This window comes from Nasonia vitripennis, assembly GCF_009193385.2.
Source record: "Nasonia vitripennis strain AsymCx chromosome 2 unlocalized genomic scaffold, Nvit_psr_1.1 chr2_random0002, whole genome shotgun sequence".
Lineage (NCBI taxonomy): Eukaryota > Metazoa > Arthropoda > Insecta > Hymenoptera > Pteromalidae > Nasonia > Nasonia vitripennis.
In genome coordinates, this window is record NW_022279608.1 from 3,381,865 (window position 1) to 3,402,929 (window position 21,065).

General features: G+C 42.3%; 1 protein-coding gene across 7 annotated transcripts in view; it reads right to left on the bottom strand.

Annotated features, from left to right (window-relative positions):
- The window catches only part of LOC100116736 (histone-lysine N-methyltransferase SUV39H2), a 114,659-nt gene extending 94,699 nt beyond the window's left edge, over window positions 1–19,960 (bottom strand). For 4 of the 7 annotated variants that reach the window (XM_031923926.1, XM_031923925.1, XM_031923923.1 and 1 more), the window contains exons 1-2: window positions 19,803–19,960; window positions 19,475–19,703 (exon numbers count right to left, since the gene is read on the bottom strand). In XM_031923926.1, coding sequence (XP_031779786.1) covers window positions 19,475–19,546 — 72 coding nt within the window. In that variant the 5' untranslated portion in view covers window positions 19,547–19,703; window positions 19,803–19,960. The remainder of the gene's footprint in view (window positions 1–19,474; window positions 19,704–19,802) is intronic. The other 3 variants (XM_031923928.1, XM_031923927.1, XM_031923924.1) reach the window with 1 other exon arrangement.
- Window positions 19,961–21,065: the final 1,105 nt, after the last annotated feature.

Here is a 21,065-nt window from a genome sequence, read left to right on the forward strand (position 1 = left end):
AATTGATCAGTATATAAATTAACTTTAAGTCAAGTAAGCCCTTTATTGACCAAAAAAAATGTTGTTGCTTCATTATGATTAAATATAATAAACTTGACTTTGGTTGATTGATCTCAGTTCTTTTTATTTATTGATTTACCGGAGTATACGACATGTATGTTTACATAAAATTATACATAATATATAATCGATAAAACCTACATCCTAAAGAGGTAATCTACGTTACCTGTACATAGGTCCGGCCTTATTATGATTCCCTGTACGGCGATGATTCAGGTTCTTAGCACTGGTGTTATCGGCACAGTTGATGACGGCTCCAACCGGCGAACACAGCGATATGCGGAACTTGGCTCCCGCCGATCCACCACGTCCTCTCTTCGACATCTTGGCGCTTTTTTATCTGTTATTTCGTTGCGGATTATATTAAACTCGCCTAACCTTTTACTTTTTTTAAAGTTAATTTTCTTTGTTATGTTATTAAAGGCGTGTTTTTAAAAAAGTTAAGAAAAATGTGTAGAAATCTGAAGATAGCTGTTTTGTTTGGGAACAAACTAGTGAACGTAGAAGACAGCAATTATAAAACGAAGAAAACTGCTTTGAACTATAAAAAAAACTGTTGTCTTCACTTATTAATACTTATTGTCTGTTGTATTCATTTTTTTATTTATTTTGTAAATTGTAAAATTTTACACCTAAAAACAATAAATCCAACTGAAGTATCTAGCAAACTAAATAAAACTAAAGACAACAAAAGATTGCTGTTATCTGTCTCAATTCCGACATTTTTCTGCTATCATCTGCAGTTTATACCGTTTTTTTCAATTGTTTTCATTTTTCTTTTTCGTTAGGGATGGAAGATATCGTTATCATTTAATATAAAAGTAAATATCGTATTATGTAATACATTTTAGTACAGAATATAAAAGTTATGATTTTTATAATCTATGACGGGCGATATTAGCGCGTCATAAGCTCAGCATGCCGCGAGAAGAAAGACTTGTATTAAATTCACACTGTTACAGGTACCAGCGCTGGCAAGGCGGGGAGAGCCGCTGGACGACGCGAGAGAGGCGGAGAGAGAGGGAGAGAGAGAGAAAATTCGGCGACACGCGACTGAGACGCGTGCCGCCAGATACGATCCGACCTTTGAACTGACTCCTCGCGAGACGCTCAGTACTTTCGGGAGATAGCTGTTAGGAGAGTAAAAGTTGAAGTGTGTGAGTGTGCGTGCGTATACGACATTGCGTCTCGCTACCGCATCCGGAACTGCACCGATGGGGTTCCGACTGCTGACAGCGAACATCAGGGCGATACCGGCTAATTGTAAGTGCCAGCTCTCTCTCTCTCTCTCTCTCTCTCTCTCTCACGCTACACTCGCCAGGGCTCTCCTAATCCTCCCTCGTACCTGCGACCTCGCTTGCTCGCATGCAAGCCCTGTATATAGTTTGTCAATAAACGCTGTGACAGTTCCTCAACAATCTCGACAGTCGTTATTTTGCATGTTCCTACGCGTATACTTGTACCTCGCTCCATCACCGACCCAGCCGACTCCGCGGGCTTGCGTCTCGCATATGTACGAGATCGCAGCATAACTGGCCTGGCCGGAACCTATTCAGCACTAGGTGCTATCCCGACGACTCTCTTTCTCGAGAGTAACGAGGTCTACGGACCTTGATTATAGCGGAGCTGGAAACTGAGCAACTGCATCCAGTACACCGTTATATTGGCGCCCAACGTCTGGGATTAAACAATATTTGTTTAGAAGATTTCAAATTTCGGCATCGCAAGAAAAATAATAGTCGCACCGAAATAAAATCTATACAGCGAACAAAAGCTTATATTAGAGCGAGAACGCAAGTTACACGCTAAGCATAGCGACGCGCGACTTTGTTGACATCGCGGTCGAGCGAGCTCGCCGCACGAGATAAACAACACCGGTCTCCGGCGTTGTAGACGTTCGATGAAGTCGACGCGGCCGAAATATTATATTACGACTTATTACATTTAGCGTATAAGTTTCGGAAAGAGTTTTTGCGATTCGCTTTAACAGTTGTTGTGGGCGGTTCGTATCTCTGTGTACGTGAATTCGTATTGAGTTTTTTTTGTCACCCTCAAAATTTTTTTTTCCCCCTTTCGTGTTATCTAAATTTTTTTTTGATACGACTTCAAATGTATCGTAGAAAATTTGTTTAGTCGTAGTTAGTAACCGAAAATACGAATTCACAAACAATTATTTTTGTTCTTCTCCTTCTATTTTTTTTTTGTCCCATACAGTTACTACTATAAGTACGACACATAAGTAGAAGCGAATATTTACCGCGCGCAGTGTAGTCAGTATAGTATAGCAGCGCACTGTACATGCACATAGGTATATAGTTGCGTACATACAGTCTGATCTATAGGATAGCTGCGTACGATACATATAGGCATACAGACGTACAGTACAACGCTTACAGTAACATAGGTGGTTTTATACGGCACGCGCTCACGCTATAGAGGTACATACTCACTGAGTATTCCTAAGTGTCCCACACGTATACGGCCCTAGATATAAACATATTACCTGCTTGCAGAATTTAAATTCTAGCGCACCGTTATATAACGCACAGTGAGTAAGACTGTCAATAGTCTCCGAAGCTTAAAGTACACTCTTAAAAATACAGCTGCTCGTAGCTAACGCGAGTAATTCAAACATTATTTTATTTATTTACTCAGTGATTACATCTGTTTGAATTACTTTTCCCCTTATTGTCAATTTGTTACCTCCTGGTGAAATCAAACTTTTCTTTATTAATCGGACCCTCACAATACTAATTAAATATTGGAGGCAGAGGTATTGTTTAAGAACGACACGCGGAAATAAATTCGACTTGATTTTTTTTTTTTCTTCTCTCTTTACCCTTTCGTTATAGCAAACCAAAAAGAATTTTTCAGAGGATGGCGCTTTTTCAAGAAGAACTAGATTTACAAATAGAAAATTGGGCGCTTTCCCTGCCGCCATTGGAATTACAAAATAGACTAATCGAATTAGATCTTATTCGGAGTAATTCAAGGCTAGAAAATGTAAGTAGGTTAGCTAGACGACTTCGCGGAGACTACACTGCAGAAGATTTTCAAGAATCAAGTGATCCAATATTTATAGTTAGTTCAAGAAGAGACACAGATCTCCACAGATTAATACAGACAGATAAAACGTTACCTACGTCGCTGAAGAATAGCATAATAGCACGGCGCAGAGGAAGCAGAGTAAACGTGTTCGACACAAATTCGACATTCATAGATGAGTTCGAACCTCTGATTAATAATCCACAACTGTCAAGCATAACGCGAACGGGTACAAGTGTGTTGCCGACTAGCAACAGCACAGCGGCAACGACAAGTACCAGCACAATAACAACGCAAGCACAAGGAACAAGGCAAGCGAATACACAAGTAACGTACTCAAACAATGCTCAGAGAAACGAAGAGTACCTCAGGCAACAAAACGAACAACTGATTAGAATGCGCATCGCAGACGTCAAAGAGAAGGAAGCTTTACGACAACAACTAGAACAGTTGGAACAAGTTATTTTAGACATGGCTGAATCCAGTAATTCGTACACCCCGACGACGTCAGCTGATAGTAGGAAAGTTCGATTTCAAGAGACGCTGGATATTCGACACCCTGAACCTGACGCGCATAGTACGCGATACGCAAGCGAAAACCCGTGGATAATTAATTTAGACGGTACACAGAACTATCAGACTAGGCAAAATCCATTCAGAAGGCAGAGTAACACTCCAGACTATCAAGAGTCTAAGGGGAGGGGCGGATCACCGATTGGTAATAACAATTCATTCCTCAAGCCTGGGGAAACACCATACGCTAATAGCACGAATCCTTTTTGGCCATTTGACGCCACGCAAACGAATCCGTTCAACTGCACACCCACTCCTACGTGGACATCACAATCACGTAAAGACATCGGAAAAATCGCCCGAGAATGGAAAATAAAGTTTGATGGCAGCCAAGACACTTGCATCGAAGAGTTCCTACAGAGAGTCAACGAATGCATAATGTCATCTCATCTAGACGACACCGATTCGCTGAATCCTATGTTGCACGTATTAACGGGGCCAGCACTAATCTGGTGTAGACAACTGCGACACACTTGGTGTACATGGACAGATTTCTGCAAAGCTGCAAGGCGAAGTTACGGAGTCGATCAGGACATCCAAATGCAGCTGTTAGCCGAAGCCCGAGCGCGTACCCAAGGGAAAAAGGTGTCAGTGAGGGAACACATCTTCGCAGTACTGACGATCCTCAGCAGGTTAGATGAACCTCCACCGGTAGACGTACAATTGAAGATGATTTATGACAATATGTTGCCAGAAATCAAGATGATTGTACCACGTAAAGACGTCACAGACTTAGACGCCCTAGTTACGTTAGCGAGGGACGCCGAGAAGTTGGTTCACGATCGAGACAACTACAAGCCGCCACCTCCACCGGAACGTAGCCTGCTACCGCATGTCGCCTATAAGGAAAAGCCGGCTACACCAACAGCCACCACTGCGAAAACTCCTAGCGTGAACGCTGTAACAGAACCCGTCGAACCAGCGAGCCCGCTCCAGAGCACGCTAGTCGCGACGGCAGTAAAGGAGGCCCTAGCCCAATTAGACCTTGCGGGCATTGCTGCCTTTCAGCAGCAACCATCGCAACTACAGCCGAAAGCCATCACAGCGGGTGGAAATAACCCGAAGAACGGCAAGAAGTCGAAGCCGAAAAGTGTCTCTACCGTGACAATTGAAGAGGTAGTAGAGGAGAAAACGAAACGAACGGTACGCAAACCGGATAGTGACCACAATAAAGACCAGAAGGCTCGTGGGCCATATAAGCCCCACGTTAAATGCTATGGTTGCAGTTGGCCACAACACGTAAAAAGTTCGTGCCCAGAATGCTCCCAGAAGTCGGGAAAAGACCAAGGGAAGAAGTGAGTCAGGCCAGCACTTCTCCCGAGGCAGCAACGGCCTCTAGCGAATCGCTCGATTTAAAGAGCGAGGACGCACTCATGCCGTTGAAGGCCGAAGATCCAAGTCCGGAGGATCACCGTCGCTGGTGGGTGCAGGTTGGAATTGCAGGGTTCAGAGTCCGCTCTTTGTTCGACTCTGGAGCTGCACGCACCGCCATTGGCCCGGTCGGCATTCAGATTGCCTCGGCCTGTGGACAAACTATTACGCCCTATAAAGGACCAGGAGCGAAGCTCGCTAACGGCCAGTTAGTGCCGATTTATGGTCACGTCGACCTACCCTTTGACGTACAGGGTCGTCGAAAAGTACTGAAAGTCATGATCATGAGCGAACTTGATTCCTCCTGCATTTTAGGGACGGATTTCATCCGTGCATTTGGCGCCACGCTTAGACCTCGTCAGAATGTCCTAGAGATTGAGGGCACGTCGGAGACTATCCCTCTGGAGCTATCTAGTCTCACTGACGGCGAGAGTAATGCCCTGGCGGCCATTGGCCTAGTTGATGTTACGCCGCGGCAGCGTAACCATTTAAACGAACTGCTGGATAGGTGGCTACCAGAGAACGAACAACCACTTGGCTGCACTTCATTGATCATGCACGCCATTGATGTGGGTTCCGCTCGACCTATCAAGCAGAGGTACTACCCCGTGTCGAAGAAGATTGAGGAGGGGATGCATAAGCAAGTGTTGGAAATGCTAGAAGCAGGAATAATTCGACGGTCGAACAGTGAATGGTCGAGCCCCGTAGTCATGGTGCGAAAAGCCAATGGATCCTACCGGTTTTGCATAGACTACCGTAAACTCAACGCCGTTTCCAAGGCCAGTGCGTATCCGCTTCCATTCATGGACTCCATCCTTAGCAAATTGCAGAATGCTCGTTACATCTCGACGATCGACTTGAGTAGTGCCTACCACCAGATCCCCATGAGGGAGGAAGACATGCACCTCACGGCATTCACGGTGCCCGGACTCGGACTTTTTGAGTTCACCCGGCTTCCTTATGGCGTGGTTGGTGGCCCTGCGACGTTCCAACAGCTTAGCGATAAGATTATCGGGCCTGAGTTGGAAGCTCATGCTTTTTCGTACCTGGAAGATATTATTATCACTACCGACACGTTCGAAGACCATTTACATTGGTTAGAAGTCGTACTCAAGCGGATCAGCGATGCTGGACTCACGATTAATTGGGAGAAAAGCAAATTCTGTTGCAGCGAGGTTAAGTACCTTGGGGTGATGGTAAATCGAGATGGCTTCCGTCCCGATCCGGATAAGGTTGCTCCAATTTTAGACTACCCGGCCCCCAAGAATCTAAAACAACTCCGCAGGTTCCTAGGGATGGTCTCTTGGTATAGGAAATTCCTGGACAATTTTGCGACACTCGCCGATCCTCTCACTCAGTTAACCAGGAAAGACGTGAGATATAACTGGGGCGAATCGCAGCAAGAAGCGTTCCTACAAATTAAAACGCTGATAGCTTCGGCTCCAATCCTACATAGTCCAACATTCGACGAAACTTTCACGATTCAGACGGATGCTAGTGACACCGGCCTGGGTGCAGTGTTGACTCAAGTCCACGATAGCGAAGAACGCGTGTTAAGCTTTGCGAGCCGCATCCTGTCAAAAGCCGAGAGAAATTACTCTGTCACTGAACGCGAATGTTTGGCTGTATTGTGGGCGATACGCAAATTTAGAGCCTATGTTGAGGGTTATCACTTCCAAGTTATTACCGACCACAGTAGTCTGAAGTGGCTGCGTAATATGCGTAACCCCAACGGTCGCTTAGCTAGGTGGGCTCTCGAATTGCAAGCCTATGATTTCGAGATTATCCATCGAAAGGGCTCATTACATTGCGTACCAGACGCCTTATCCCGAATGTACGAGGATGAAGACGAGAATACGCCCTTAGCCACACTCGGTATAGGAGGAAAATTTACAGACGACCCATGGTATACTGACATGTGTGCCAAGGTAAGGGAAAACCCAACCGATCATCCAAACTGGAAGATTTCGGAGGGCAGACTGTCATCATCTACGTCCTGATCCTCTCTTAGACGATATCCCAGACGAACAGGACGAATGGAAAATGGTTTTGCCACCAGAGAAGACCGTAGAAGCGATGCGGAAATCGCACTGCGAGCCCACAGCTGGTCACTTGGGCCGCCGCAAGACTTACAAGCGAATCGCACGATACTTCTACTGGAAGGGAATGTATAGAGATGTAAGTAACTTTGTTCGTACTTGCACGGTCTGCCAGCAGTGCAAGGTAGAACAAGCGTTACCCGCTGGGTTAATGGGTCAGAGAAGAGTCCCTGGACCCTGGGAAATTGTCGCCGCTGACATTATGGGTCCGTTCCCCCGGTCGACTCAAGGTTACCAATACATCCTCATCTTCTTAGATGTTTTCACGAAGTGGATCGAAGTCATCCCAATTCGCAAGGCGGATGGAAAAACGATCCGGAAAAACCTAAATGAACGTGTTATTCTACGTTTCGGAGTGCCCGAGGCATTTTTATCTGACAACGGGACGGAATTTTGAAACAAGGTGCTAGCCCAATTTCTTAAAGAACTGAGGATACAACATCGAACTATCCCACCGTATCACGCTCAAGCCAACCCGGTAGAACGTGTCGATCGCACTTTCAAGACAATGATTACGACGTTTATCGAAGGTGAACACAGGTCCTGGGATAAACACATTCCCCAACTAATGTTTGCATACAACACGGCTATCCAAGAGACCACAGGTGTTAGTCCGGCATTTCTAAATTTTGGACGGCACTTAGAGCCACCCCACAACAGCCGCCGAGCAGAAGAGATTCTCAAGAAAGAAGAGGCAGAAGAACAAGCCATCAAGGACTGGGAAGATAGAATGCAACGTTTGTTGGATCTGCAAGTCCGTACAGCGAGACACGCACAGAGAACTTCTGAAAAACAAGCAACTTACTATAACGCGAGACGCAGACAATCCGAGTATCAGGTCGGTGACCTAGTCTGGAAGCGTAATCGCATTCTTTCGTCCGCTCTATTAGGCATAAATGCGAAGCTCGCGCCGAAGTTTGCTGGCCCATTCAGAATTACGGCCAAAATTGGACAAGATGTGTACACCCTCGAGAACGACAAAGGTGACAAGTTCGAAAAGATACATGTAGTCGATTTGAAGAAATATGAGGACGACGAAGACCCATCGAGCGACGAAGAACCAACAGACACCGCAACGACGACTGCGAATCCACAAGATGCTGCCCCGGCTTCGACTAATACGTCTGTAAACGTGGAAGCGCCACGTAAGCGAGGTAGACCGCGGAAGACGCGCATCGTTGTTAACCGTGCGATAACTAGTCACGCGCGGAAAGAAAACTAGCGAACCACCTCCTAGTATCGAGAATGAGGAGGTAACCCCGTTAGTAGTACCCCTGAAAAAGCGAGGTCGCCCAAAAGGTTCCGTGAACAAGCGAGAGACTCCTCCTGTCCTGTCCCCCCGTCGTACTCGGTCCAAAAGACCCACATAAACTTTCTAGAACTCCCTCTTATTGACCTTGCAGATGATGGCGTCAGACCCCAGCTGGATCAGAGTCGTGGAGGGGGGCCGAACCCGCTGGGTTCAGATAGAGGATCTGCCTCTACCACCGACTCCTGACAGCACCACGTCGGCGGGCGCTACGCCCTCCACTACGGCAAAGACCCCCTCGACAGACCACGGCTCCAACGCACCAGCGCCAACGAGAACACCCGAGGAGGCCTGGGAGGCCACCAAGAACCAGCTGGAGCAAGCCAGGGCGCTGAAGAGGGAAGCCCTCAAAGCCGAGGAGGAAGCCTTCTTGGCCCTCGACGACTTCCTGGAGAAGTTCGGGGAGGACGGCCGTGCGCTCGCGGGTAACTACCCGAAGCTAGTGGCGGACGAGCGCGACGTCAGACGCCGCCGCCAAGAATACGTCGAGGGGAGGAAAAAGCGCCGCGCAGCCGAGGAGGCCAAGGAAGCGCTTCAGCAGCGCATCGAGGAGGGGACCCGCTTGGTTGAGGAGCTCAACCAAGCCTACGAGGACCGGCGACATCTCGGTAACCCTCCCCCCAAGCTCCTGCAAGAACTGCGACTCGCTAGGCTCAACCTAGCGCTGTTGAAGGGAGAGAAAGCACCGCAGTGCTACATCTGCGGCATGCTAGGTGTGGAGAGGGGCAGAGAATGCCCGAACGCCCGGAACCATGGGAATTTGCTGCGCCTCGCTCGTCAAGCGGCGGGAAGAAACACCATAGAATAAGGGCCTAAGGCTCTTCAAAATTTTTTTTCTCTCTTTTCTTCTATTTTTTTCTCCTACTCCCTTATTTATTTTTTTTTCTCATTCTCTCTAAATAGTTTCCTTCAATAAATAAGCCTCTTCAAAATTTTTTCCGTCTCTCAATGTTGATTTATTTACCCTTCCTTACTAACCTTTTTATTGCATGCTGGCGAGTTTTATAGAGTGAGAGCTGGTACACCTGGCGGTTACCCAGCGTCTGGAGGGGGGGTGTATGACGGGCGATATTAGCACGTCATAAGCTCAGCATGCCGCGAGAAGAAAGACTTGTACTAAATTCACACTGTTACAGGTACCAGCGCTGGCAAGGCGGGGAGAGCCGCTGGACGACGCGAGAGAGGCGGAGAGAGAGGGAGAGAGAGAGAAAATTCGGCGACACGCGACTGAGACGCGTGCCGCCAGATACGATCCGACCTTTGAACTGACTCCTCGCGAGACGCTCAGTACTTTCGGGAGATAGCTGTTAGGAGAGTAAAAGTTGAAGTGTGTGAGTGTGCGTGTGTATACGACATTGCGTCTCGCTACCGCATCCGGAACTGCACCGATGGGGTTCCGACTGCTGACAGCGACCATCAGGGCGATACCGGCTAATTGTAAGTGCCAGCTCTCTCTCTCTCTCTCTCTCTCTCTCTCTCTCTCTCTCTCTCTCTCTCTCTCTCTCTCTCTCTCTCTCTCTCTCTCTCTCTCTCTCTCTCTCTCTCTCACGCTACACTCGCCAGGGCTCTCCTAATCCTCCCTCGTACCTGCGACCTCGCTTGCTCGCATGTAAGCCCTGTATATAGTTTGTCAATAAACGCTGTGACAGTTCCTCAACAATCTCGACAGTCGTTATTTTGCATGTTCCTACGCGTATACTTGTACCTCGCTCCATCACCGACCCAGCCGCCTCCGCGGGCTTGCGTCTCGCATATGTACGAGATCGCAGCATAACTGGCCTGGCCGGAACCTATTCAGCACTAGGTGCTATCCCGACGACTCTCTTTCTCGAGAGTAACGAGGTCTACGGACCTTGATTATAGCGGAGCTGGAAACTGAGCAAATGCATCCAGTACACCGTTATAAATCTCACAATTTACATTATTTTATGAATGTAAATAAAAAAATGTTTCATTAATATTATTATTTTTTTTTTTTTTTGTTAGATTTTGTTAATATAATTAATACTGTCATAAAATAATTACAAAGAGTTTAAAAACATTTTTTAATATTCAAAATGTATTTCTATTTCATTTTATAATTTTTAAGCCGGTCCTGTGTACTAGTAACTATAACTACTTTTATAGAATGTTAGCTGTATTAAATATATTCATTTATACGCGACGGTAATTAATTCTTTTGAATCGTTCTGGCAATCATATCGGATCATTTCAAAAACGTTCCACAAGAATTAACTACCATCGAGTGTGCATCTAATATTTAACAGTATATTTAATAATGACACGTCAAATAATTAAGTAGATGTCGGCACAGAAGCTTCGCAAATCCACCACGGAGTATTTTGTATTTTCAAACTTTTAGAAGAACAGAAAGTCCGATCGTAATTTTCTTTCGGTAGAACGATTCATTAAACTTAACGCTACGGCTCTACAGACTCGGTTTTTCATTAGCAAACTTTATTCAAAAAGTTTTATGTAATAGAAAAACAGTATTTTTTGGGACGACAGCCCCTTAAATATCATCACAATTAATTTGTAAATCGCAAGCGAAGCGAGCGTTTTTTGCTAGTTAAATGGCTTATAAGATAGGTATAACATAAATATATGACTTTAAGGGTATTTTTATTAAAAAGGTGAGAAAATTTTACAAAAAAAAAGTATATTCATGTCTATAGTGAAAAATGCTTCCCTGCAGCTATAAATTAATTAATTTGTGCTGAAAACTCTAAAAATTGCGAAAATCTTTGGCTCCCTACCATTTTGGTAAAAAGTAATTTAACAATCTGAAAAAATTCAGGTGCATTGGAAACTGTTTCTGGAACATATTTACTATGGGTTAAAGAAGAAAAAAATTATATATATATATATATATATATATATATATATATATATATATATGGGTTCTCTGTCAAATCGAAGATGAAAAATTCTATATATATATATATATATATATATATATATATATATATATATATATAATCCACCCCCTCCACTAAACAACGTAAAATTGTTTCAAAAATTTACGTTATTTTAAGACTCAAAATCCCCTTCACCCTTCTCTACTTCCCTCCACCCTCCCTACACTTCCCTCCACTTACCCCTCCACCAACTCCTCCACTTCCCCTACACTTAATAACGTTAAATTGTTTAGAAAATAATGTTGTTTTGATTAAACTTTCCCCCTCCACCTCCCTCTACTACCTCTTCACCTCCCTGTATCGCCCCTTCACTAACCCCTACACTTCCTTTCACTTTCCTTCACTTCCCTTCACTTCCCTCGATTTCCCCTCCACTTCCCCCCAACTTTTCCCTTTGGAGTATATAATTTTACACTTAGAGAAGTGAAGCATTTTGAGGATTTTTTGTAAAATAGAAGAATGTAACAATTAGATACAAATTTATAACATTCTATGATTGGATGGAATTAAATTGTAAAGTTTTAAATAAACTTTGGCGAGGAACGTGGGTGTAGGTGTGTGCGTGTAGAATAATAGGACACTTCCTCACCATTCGTTTCCAGTTCACTTATTTATTCAGTCAAGTAATACAAGTAGTTAGAGATCGCGTGGCGGGTAGACTAGCGCGTGCTGGCCAAGTTGGCCTAGTTGCGTCTTGAACCGTGGTCGGCAGCTAGATGACGAGCCGCGTGCTCGTATCTGGCAGAAGCGCTCGGGGGGAGGGCAGCGCCCTCTAGAAGATTGCTCGAGGCTGCAGGTGTTGCTTCCAACGAACGCGAGATGGCGCCAGCTGTCCGGGTGGAGCAACCGCCACAAAACTAAGTATACGCTCACTTCTTTTGCATTTTAATATTTTACAATAAAAAAAATTAAGAAGATCAATCATAATAAAATTGGTCAACCAACACCCTTCCCAATGGAATGCAGCAAAAGATAAGATAAATAAACTTCAAATAAAAAGTTGATAAAGAAACTAGAGTTAAAAATACGATATTGTTAAAAATACGAGGAATATCCGAGCATATTTAATAATTAATTGAATGAGACAGAAACGAGAAACGAGAACATTATCAAAAATACAAACAAAAACGTGACAAAATCCGAATAGAAATAAATAAAATCATTAATGATTATAAAACGCGATGAAGGGAAACTTAAGTTAAATCAGAGAAAAATCAAATCCGGACGCTATCACACACACATACAGAATCGAAGGAAGGTGACAGTCAGCGAAGGAGGAGAGTACATGCAAAGACAGGAAGGGGAGCACTCGCACTCGGGCCATGTATAAAAATCGAGCCGCTACGAGAAGGAGAAGGCGACTATCAGCAGAAGAAGAGAGTGCATGCAGAGACAGGAGGGGAGGCACTCGCACTTGCCCCGTGCATGGAAAATCGAGCCGCTACAAGAAGAAGAAAGCGACTATCAACGGAAGAAGAGAGCGCAGGTAGAAAAGTGCACGCGTAAGCCACTGTATACAGACCTCCGTCACGCACACAACAAAGAGCTGCAGACAAAGGAAGGTCAAGGTGTGCCGCACTTGACTACGAGATATCTAAAAGACATTGGCAGCATAGAAAAAAGAAGATGCTCTGCATATTATAGGGAAGCACGCCAAATAAGGAGATATGCGACGTGCAAGCCCCCTCATTAGTCGAATGGTCCTTTCATAGTTACTCCTCTATGCCAAAGTGGAACCGCGAGGAGGCTAGAAGAACAAGAAGAAAGAGATAAGCAACCTCCATATAAGGAAATATGCAGCTTTCGAGGCTTCTGATTGGCCGTCTCTCCTCTCTCACACACACTAGACACAGGAATGCAAAGGGGGTGGCAAGGAGGATTTTGGGTATAAAAGGCCCAGAGCACTAGGCCCGAGAGAACAGTATTTCTTAAAAATTAGAGCAACGCGGAAGCTCTGCCCAAATCCGGACCGGTACGTCGCGTCGGACTTTAACTTTTACGTGTAACTTCAAGGACTTAGAATATTTTCGGTCGTTCAAAACCTTAGAATATTTTTGATTGTGCAAAGATTTAGAATATTTTCGATCTTATCGGACTTGGAATACTGACGTTGTCGTTTGTCGTTCCTGAGGAAAGTTATAATTGTTTTATGAGACATGCGTTAGTCACGAGAGAGCGTTAAACAAAATCTTATTGCTTTGAATAAACTTCATTGAGAATTAAACCGCGAATGCACATTTAAATCCTTAAACTCCTAATTCCTGATGCGCCCATTCCTACTTGAAATATATTCGCTTTGGAAGCTGAGCCGACGCCCAACTGAGAGGATGTGCTGGTAGCAGAGCAGGTCAGAAGCAAAAAAAACACAAGATAAGTGAAATACACACACATAGGCCCTGCGCTTCACTAAATATTCTCTTTCACTCTTTCTCTTTATCACAATTCGTTGCACGAAAAGTCGATCGCGTCTTCCAAAAGCCTAACATAATATTAGTCCGTGATACAATCGTAACGATAGGAGTGATGTCCTACTTAACTGACTACTAAGGGAAGATTAATTTGCATTATAAATCTCAGTTTTGGATTTAGACTAATTATACATAAAGATCAATGGCGGATTCAAAAGACTTTCCGGCGGCTACTGAAGGCTGTTCTTTCTTAGATCGCAAAGGTAGTCAGACATCGATGGCGCTAAGACTTCGCGTTCTAAAGCTTTGTCGTTATCTGTGCTTATAAAGCAAATCAACCCGTAGAGTTACTCTCCTGTGACACTTTTATAAGTTTAGGACATAGCAGGTTAATTACTTATACTCTTTTGGTGCATCGCAGCCGGGAATTATTTGGAAACGCGAAAAATTCAGACATTTTTGGATAATTATTTGGCAAAAACTTGTGAAATTGAAACTTAAAATCGCGTCGAAACAGGAATAGCTACAAGAAACCCCTTTTGAAATTAAGAAACTAAAAAACGTGATCGTTTAACAAGATATTTTATTTTGCGTAATCCTTCTTCCATTCCTTTCGAAAAACAGAGAATCGCCTCATTGTGCGACCTGTTTTTACAAATATTCCTTTCCAAAAAATAGAGAATCGCCTCACTGTGCGACCTGTTTTACAAATATTCCTTTCCAAAAACAGAGAATCGCCTCATTGTGCGATGTTTTTTTTTTTTTATATAAATAATCCTCCTCTCGACTCATTGTGCAATCCGTACTACTCAACAAAACACCTTTTTTTAACTATACGCAAAATTAAATTAAATGAAGACTGCAAATAAATCAGTTGAGGCCTCGCGAAAAAACAGAAGAGGTGAAAAGTTGACATTTCTGCCATTGCGACGACGGGGGAAGTAAAACAAAAGAATAACACTATTTGCATTCGCTGAAGAAGAAATGAAATTAAACAAATTGAAAATATAAAATTTGAAAAATAAAAATTATACAAAAAACTAATTATGTCTAGTAGTAACGAGACCGAAAGAACCATAATAAATCGGGAAGCGAATATAACGAAAACTCATGGAAACCGAACACTCGATTTAGACGAAAGTTCCTTAAACCCTGATTTACAAATAATAAATCAATATTCAGATTCGCAAAAGAGAAATGATCCCGTAGATCCAACGTTAGAAAAAAAAGCAAGCCGAAGTTATAAAAGATTAAAAAAGAGTTTATCGAAGTATCAAGTAGGAGCCCCTTTTTCTAAACCAAAAGCTAGATAATCAATTCATGATAGAGTTCAGGGTTTAGACAAGAACTTATTTGGCACTTATAGAGAGAGTAAAGTTACGGACGACGAAGAAGATGATGTTATTAAACAAGTTAACACTAGTGCTTCACTTAAACAAGTATCTATAAAACCGATCCGATTAAGAGAATCACAATTAAAACCGAGTAGCTTAAATCAAGAAAATTTTCCGCAGTGGCCCAAGAGATTGCATCTCTAGAAGCCACGCCCCTTTTCTCAAACACCACTCTCGGGCAGCGAGATCCTACTCTTACAAAGCCAAGCGATGCTGCTCATGAATTAGAATTAGCCAAATTAGAAAAAAGTTTATCGACCGACTTGTTGACTAACTCGAATTTATCTGAATCCCTTAATTTAGAAAATATACGAAAATATGCAGAATTTATCCAGTTCCTCGATAAACTCAACCATCGAAAACTTGACTGCTATCAATACGACAGAAGCTAATACCCAATCGCAAGAAAAGAAAAAAAGTTGTGTAATTCTCGAAAATTCAACGAAATTTGAGGAAATACAAGCAAATAAACAAATAGAGTTACTATCGAAACAGTCCCTGGAAAAGTCGGCAGAAGAAGTCGCGCGAGAAGCAGGAGAATTACACAAAAAATTCGCGAATTACTTGAAAATCCAATTGAGTCCCAGCGTGAAAAAGGAAGTTTTAGACGACTATTTTCAAAGTCCGGAGAACGTTGACGAATTAAGCGAAAAACTTAGAAAGGGAGAAAACGTTCTAACATGTACGACTAGGTCCGCCGACGGATCCCAAATTTTTGGGGAATCGCTGCATTTAAGAATAGTCCTAACGACACTCGCGACCACGCAGAGAATAACGAAGAGTTATCTACGCCAACTGGAAATATAATAAACCCTTTACAAATAATTGCACCGAAGACGCGTCTAAAATTCGACGAAATCATAAAAGAAAAAAATAGTGAAATTGAAATCGAGAGTAATAAGGAAAAAATGGCGCCACAAATAAAAGGGATATCTTTGAAGGAAACACTTGATTTAATTCCTCGTTTAAATGGATCGAACATATCATTTACACAGTTTGTAGACGGTTGCACTGAAGCGTGAGATATTCTCCCTGAAGGGAACGAAGAAGACTGTGCGCACCTTATTCAAATGCGCCTGCAGACGCTGCTCCGAGTCCGTCGCCGAACTCGGCAGCCCGTCTGCTCGTTTATGACGATAAGGCTCTCGGAGACGTGATACAGGTAAGCCATAGCTTACATAGTTATATAGAGATAGGTTGCCACTTTTCAATAATTATGTTCAATAATTCACTCTTGCTAATGATTAATATATCAAGGTCTCTTTCAATTGATATCACTTATATGTTTTCTGAGTCTGCCATCTAACCATCTACAGGTTATGGGCCCAGGGTCCCATACGTTTTAGAAAAAAGTGTACCGCATCGAATTCATAAACAATATACGAACAAATCGGGAGTGAAACCGTTGGTTGTAGAACCGCTACGACAAGTAAGCGGGCCTCAGGTGCGACGGCAAGATGACAACAAATCGAGGTAAAAAATTGTCCATGCTCCAAACTATTGAGCGGCTATCCGGAGTCGAAAACTATCACGACTGGGCAGTGTTGATGTAGGCCTGCCTAGAGCACGAAGATCTCTTCGATACAATAGTGGCTCCCCCGGGGGCCAGCTCAGTTCCGATTCTTCGAAGAAGCGTCTCGCCAAGACTAAACTTATCCTATCAGTGGACCGCGTAGTGCTCAGTCAGATAGAGAACCTGGACTGTCCGAAAGCGATTTGGGAAACGCTCCAGAAGACCTACGCCAGTAAAAGCTTGTACAAAAAAACGAGCTTGATCATCGAGTACACAAAAATCCGTTTAGAAGACTACAGTTCCACGGATCAGTATATCGACCGAATAACGACCATTTATCAGAAGCTCAAGGATATCGAAAAGGACCTAAGGGACGACTTCGCTCCGCATGTATAATGCTCGGTGGACTTCCATCCGAGTACGAACCTATGCGCATGACGATCGAAAGTTTGCCAGAGTCCGGGATCACAACGCAAAATATTAAGGCACAATAACAACACACGCTGTTATCGGTGTAATAAACGCGGGCATATTTCTAAGGATTATACCGTGCCGGATACACACCAACACCGACACCAAGCAAATCACGTGAACCATGATGATGATAATTGCAATCACGAAGAAGGCGACCAAATCGCGGCTTTTGCCTTTGTCGGGCTCACTACTCTGGAAACGGAGCGAGTCTGGACGATTGGATAATCGACTCCGGAGCGTCTCGCCATATGTGTAATTACCGAAATGCTTTTCTCTCGATACGCAAATCAAAATTGCCTTTCATCACTGTGGCGAACAGAGTCAAGGTTCACGTGAAGGGAGAAGGGGGCGTGGAAATTCGCCTCAAGGACGGAAATAGCACAAACACTTTTGACTCGGATATGGATATTGATCACACAATCATTATCCCTCACGAACCAACAGAAAATCGAGCAGGAGGCATAACGTCGTCATCAACAGCTGACCATATAAAAGCAACGGAGTCGACATCCCCTCAAACAGACCCGAGCAATGGACAACACAACCCAGACATCCGAAGGTCAACCAGAGCCAAAAAGGTACCAATTAAATATTCAGATTATGACTTAACAAGAAAACGTACTTCTCGCATGGCAATGCTGGCAGATAAATTCCTGATAAGAAGCAAAAAGTCCAACTACCGCAAGAACCAGTCATCGAGCCAGGCCATAAATGGCCCAGACTCACACTTGTGGAAGCAAACCATGGATAACGAGATGGACTCTATTGGCCAAAACTGCACTTGGGAATTATGCACTCTCCCACCAGGTACCAACACAACCAGATGGGTGTACAAAGTCAAAATCGAGCAGGATAGAGAAATTTGACGCAAAGCTAGATACATGGCCAGAGGATATAGCCAGAATCAAGGAGTAGATGTCAAAGAGACATACTCACCGATCATTAAGTATACAACCCTCAGACTATTATTTGCCCATGCAGCCAAAAACAACTTGGAGATAAGACACCTAGACATCGAAACCGCCTTCTTGCAAGGAGACCTGGAAGAAGATGTGTATATACAACAGCCTGAAGGTTACGTCGACCCCTACCATCCTAACAAGGTCTGCAAGTTACGTAAGGCTATCTATGAATTCAAGCAAAGTGGCAGAGTCTGGAATACAAAATTAGATGGAGTTTTCAAGGCCCTGGGCCTGAGCCAAAGCATATATGACCCATGCAACCTCTAGCACAGTCGCAGAGTATCAAAAGCCCTATCCTCTGCTGCTGTGGAAGCATTCTGGCTTAGAGGCTTGGCAATGGAGTTGAAAATACAGAACACCGACCCGATTGTATTAATGTACAACAATAAGAGAGCTGTGGATTTAGGACGAAATGCAAAGTTCTCCCAAACAACAAAACATGTGCGTGCAAAGCACCATTTCATCAAGGATAGTATCGACAACAGGCAGATCGAAATAACCTATATTTCAACTCAGGATATGGTAGCTGACCCGCTTACCAAGCCAGTGTTAGCTCCTAAAATCCATAAATGTTTATTAACTGTCGAACTAATGAGGCCGCAAGAGAAGTGTTAATTATAAGTATATAAAAAAAATATATTTTTTCTGGCTTGATATTTGCGTGTTCTAAACATACTGTAAAGCATACATAGATCATAAGATTATAGAAGGTGCAAATCAAAGTGCATATGTGAATTATTTTGTAAATCTTTAGTAATCTCAGTTCAATTTGTTGAAATTGAGTTTTTGCCACCTGGCTGCAGAGCCACTTAGACGTTTCGGCAGTGCCGTTTGGCTGCTTGACTAAAATTTATAATAAATATTATTTGATAAAATAGATATTTTGAAGTTAGGTAAGGTTTTCTGTAGTCGTCAAATACCTGTGTGTATTTCCAATGCCAAACGAAAGCTAAAAGTTTAATGGACCACTAATTTTGATAGACTAATTCATCAAACTCAGAACTACACCGTTTAACTTTTAATTTTTTATCGTTTATTTAGAAAGCTATATCTAATCAAAATACTGTGATTTAGATACACCCCCCCCCTTAAATAAAACTTAACAAACCTTAAGTAAATAATACCTTATTAAATTACCACCTAAAAATAGTGTATTTTAAACAATCATTTTAAAACAAAAACAATCATGTTTAAATTGCTGTAAAACAGCCATTGGACATGTTTTCAATAGTTTTTGCAAAAAAAACTATGTAGAATACTAGAAATTTTTATCATTTACACCACTACTAATTAGAATCTATAAAAATAATCCTTATGAATCAGTAGATGATGAAAAAAATTTACTTACTAGTTGCAACAAATCCTGTTTTAACAAGTTTGACATCTTATCAGTAAAATCAATAGTTTCTTCACCTCCCATTATGTGTAATAAATTTATCTACTTAAATTTTGGCTCTTGTTATACTTACAACAGATGATTAAAAATAGTAATCTGTCGTAATTTGTCCATATTGAAATCAAATAATTGGAGCTACATGAGTAATTGGAGTTAAACAAGTGCTTTTATTTTCATCATTCTGCAAAATAAAAAATATCAATAAAATTAATTTATATTGTACAAAATTTATATTTTCTATACAATTATATTCTAAAAATTTATTATATAAATTTACTACCTAATTCTCCTGATGTTTAATTATTTTTATTATTACAAATTATTAAATTAATTATTTTGATTTTTAATTGTATGTAACGTATGTACGAATATATTAAGAAAGCGATATCCTTATTGTTGTTTCGCGCGTAATCAAAGCATTTCAACAGAAAGACTGTAACTAAGGAGTTTCAGTGCTATGTTATGAAAGCATGAAAACTTACGGATTGCTATTGGCCGCATGACGGCGCTATGTTCCGTAAGTTCTATTGGGTTGGGGAAAAAATAATTTCAGTTCTTCCTAATAGATGGCGTTTAAGTTGTATATCTGTGGGGATGGCGTAGTCCAAGGGTGACTACGAGAGTCCCACAGCTCTCGAGGAGGATGCATAAAAAAGACTGAAAAACGCACGGTAGAATTGATACTTGCCTTTATTGAGCGACGTGCCCTACTGAAAAAAATCGTGCGATTACTCACGTGATTCCCTATTAAAAATTTTACTCAAGATCGTATGTAAGAACTTACGTAAAATTATATATCAGATCTTGTCAAAGATCTTGTGTAAGATCGTACATAAGATCTTATCAGCGATTTTCAACCAAGAACTAACATAAAATCCTCCGTAAGATATTATACAAGATTTTATGTTCATGACAAAAAAATATTTTCATCAAATATTCATTCAAGATTTTACACAAGACAGTATACAAGATCTTGCATAAGACATTACGTAATATTTTTCCAAATTTCTTGCATAAGATCTTACCGCCATGATCAAAAGAAATCTTTTTATTGATAATTAGGAATGTTAACATGCAAGCTCAGCCCAGAGCGCGTCTTGGTACCCAGCCCCAAACCCGTGTTAAATGTATATCTATATATATGCTCACGCCCGCGTAAAAATATATGAGATCTTATATGACTGAAATTCGTACTGAGATATACATGAGATCTCATATAAGATCTCATATAATATTTTCACGCGGGCTGACACGCTCTTGTGTGTGCGTATCACGTGACCTAACTCACACATGCAAGAGCGTGTCCGTGAGCATATATATAGATATACATTTACCACGGGTTTGGGGCTGGGAACCAAAACGTCCTCTGGGCCAAGCTTCCATGTTAACAATCCTAATTCAAGATCTTATGTAAGTTCTTATCTAATATCTGATATAACACTTAAAGAGATACTGTTTTACTACATATATAGGATCTTATACAAGATCTTGCATACGATCTTGAGTAAATGATGAATAAAAAGATATCTCTTTAAGGGGGTGT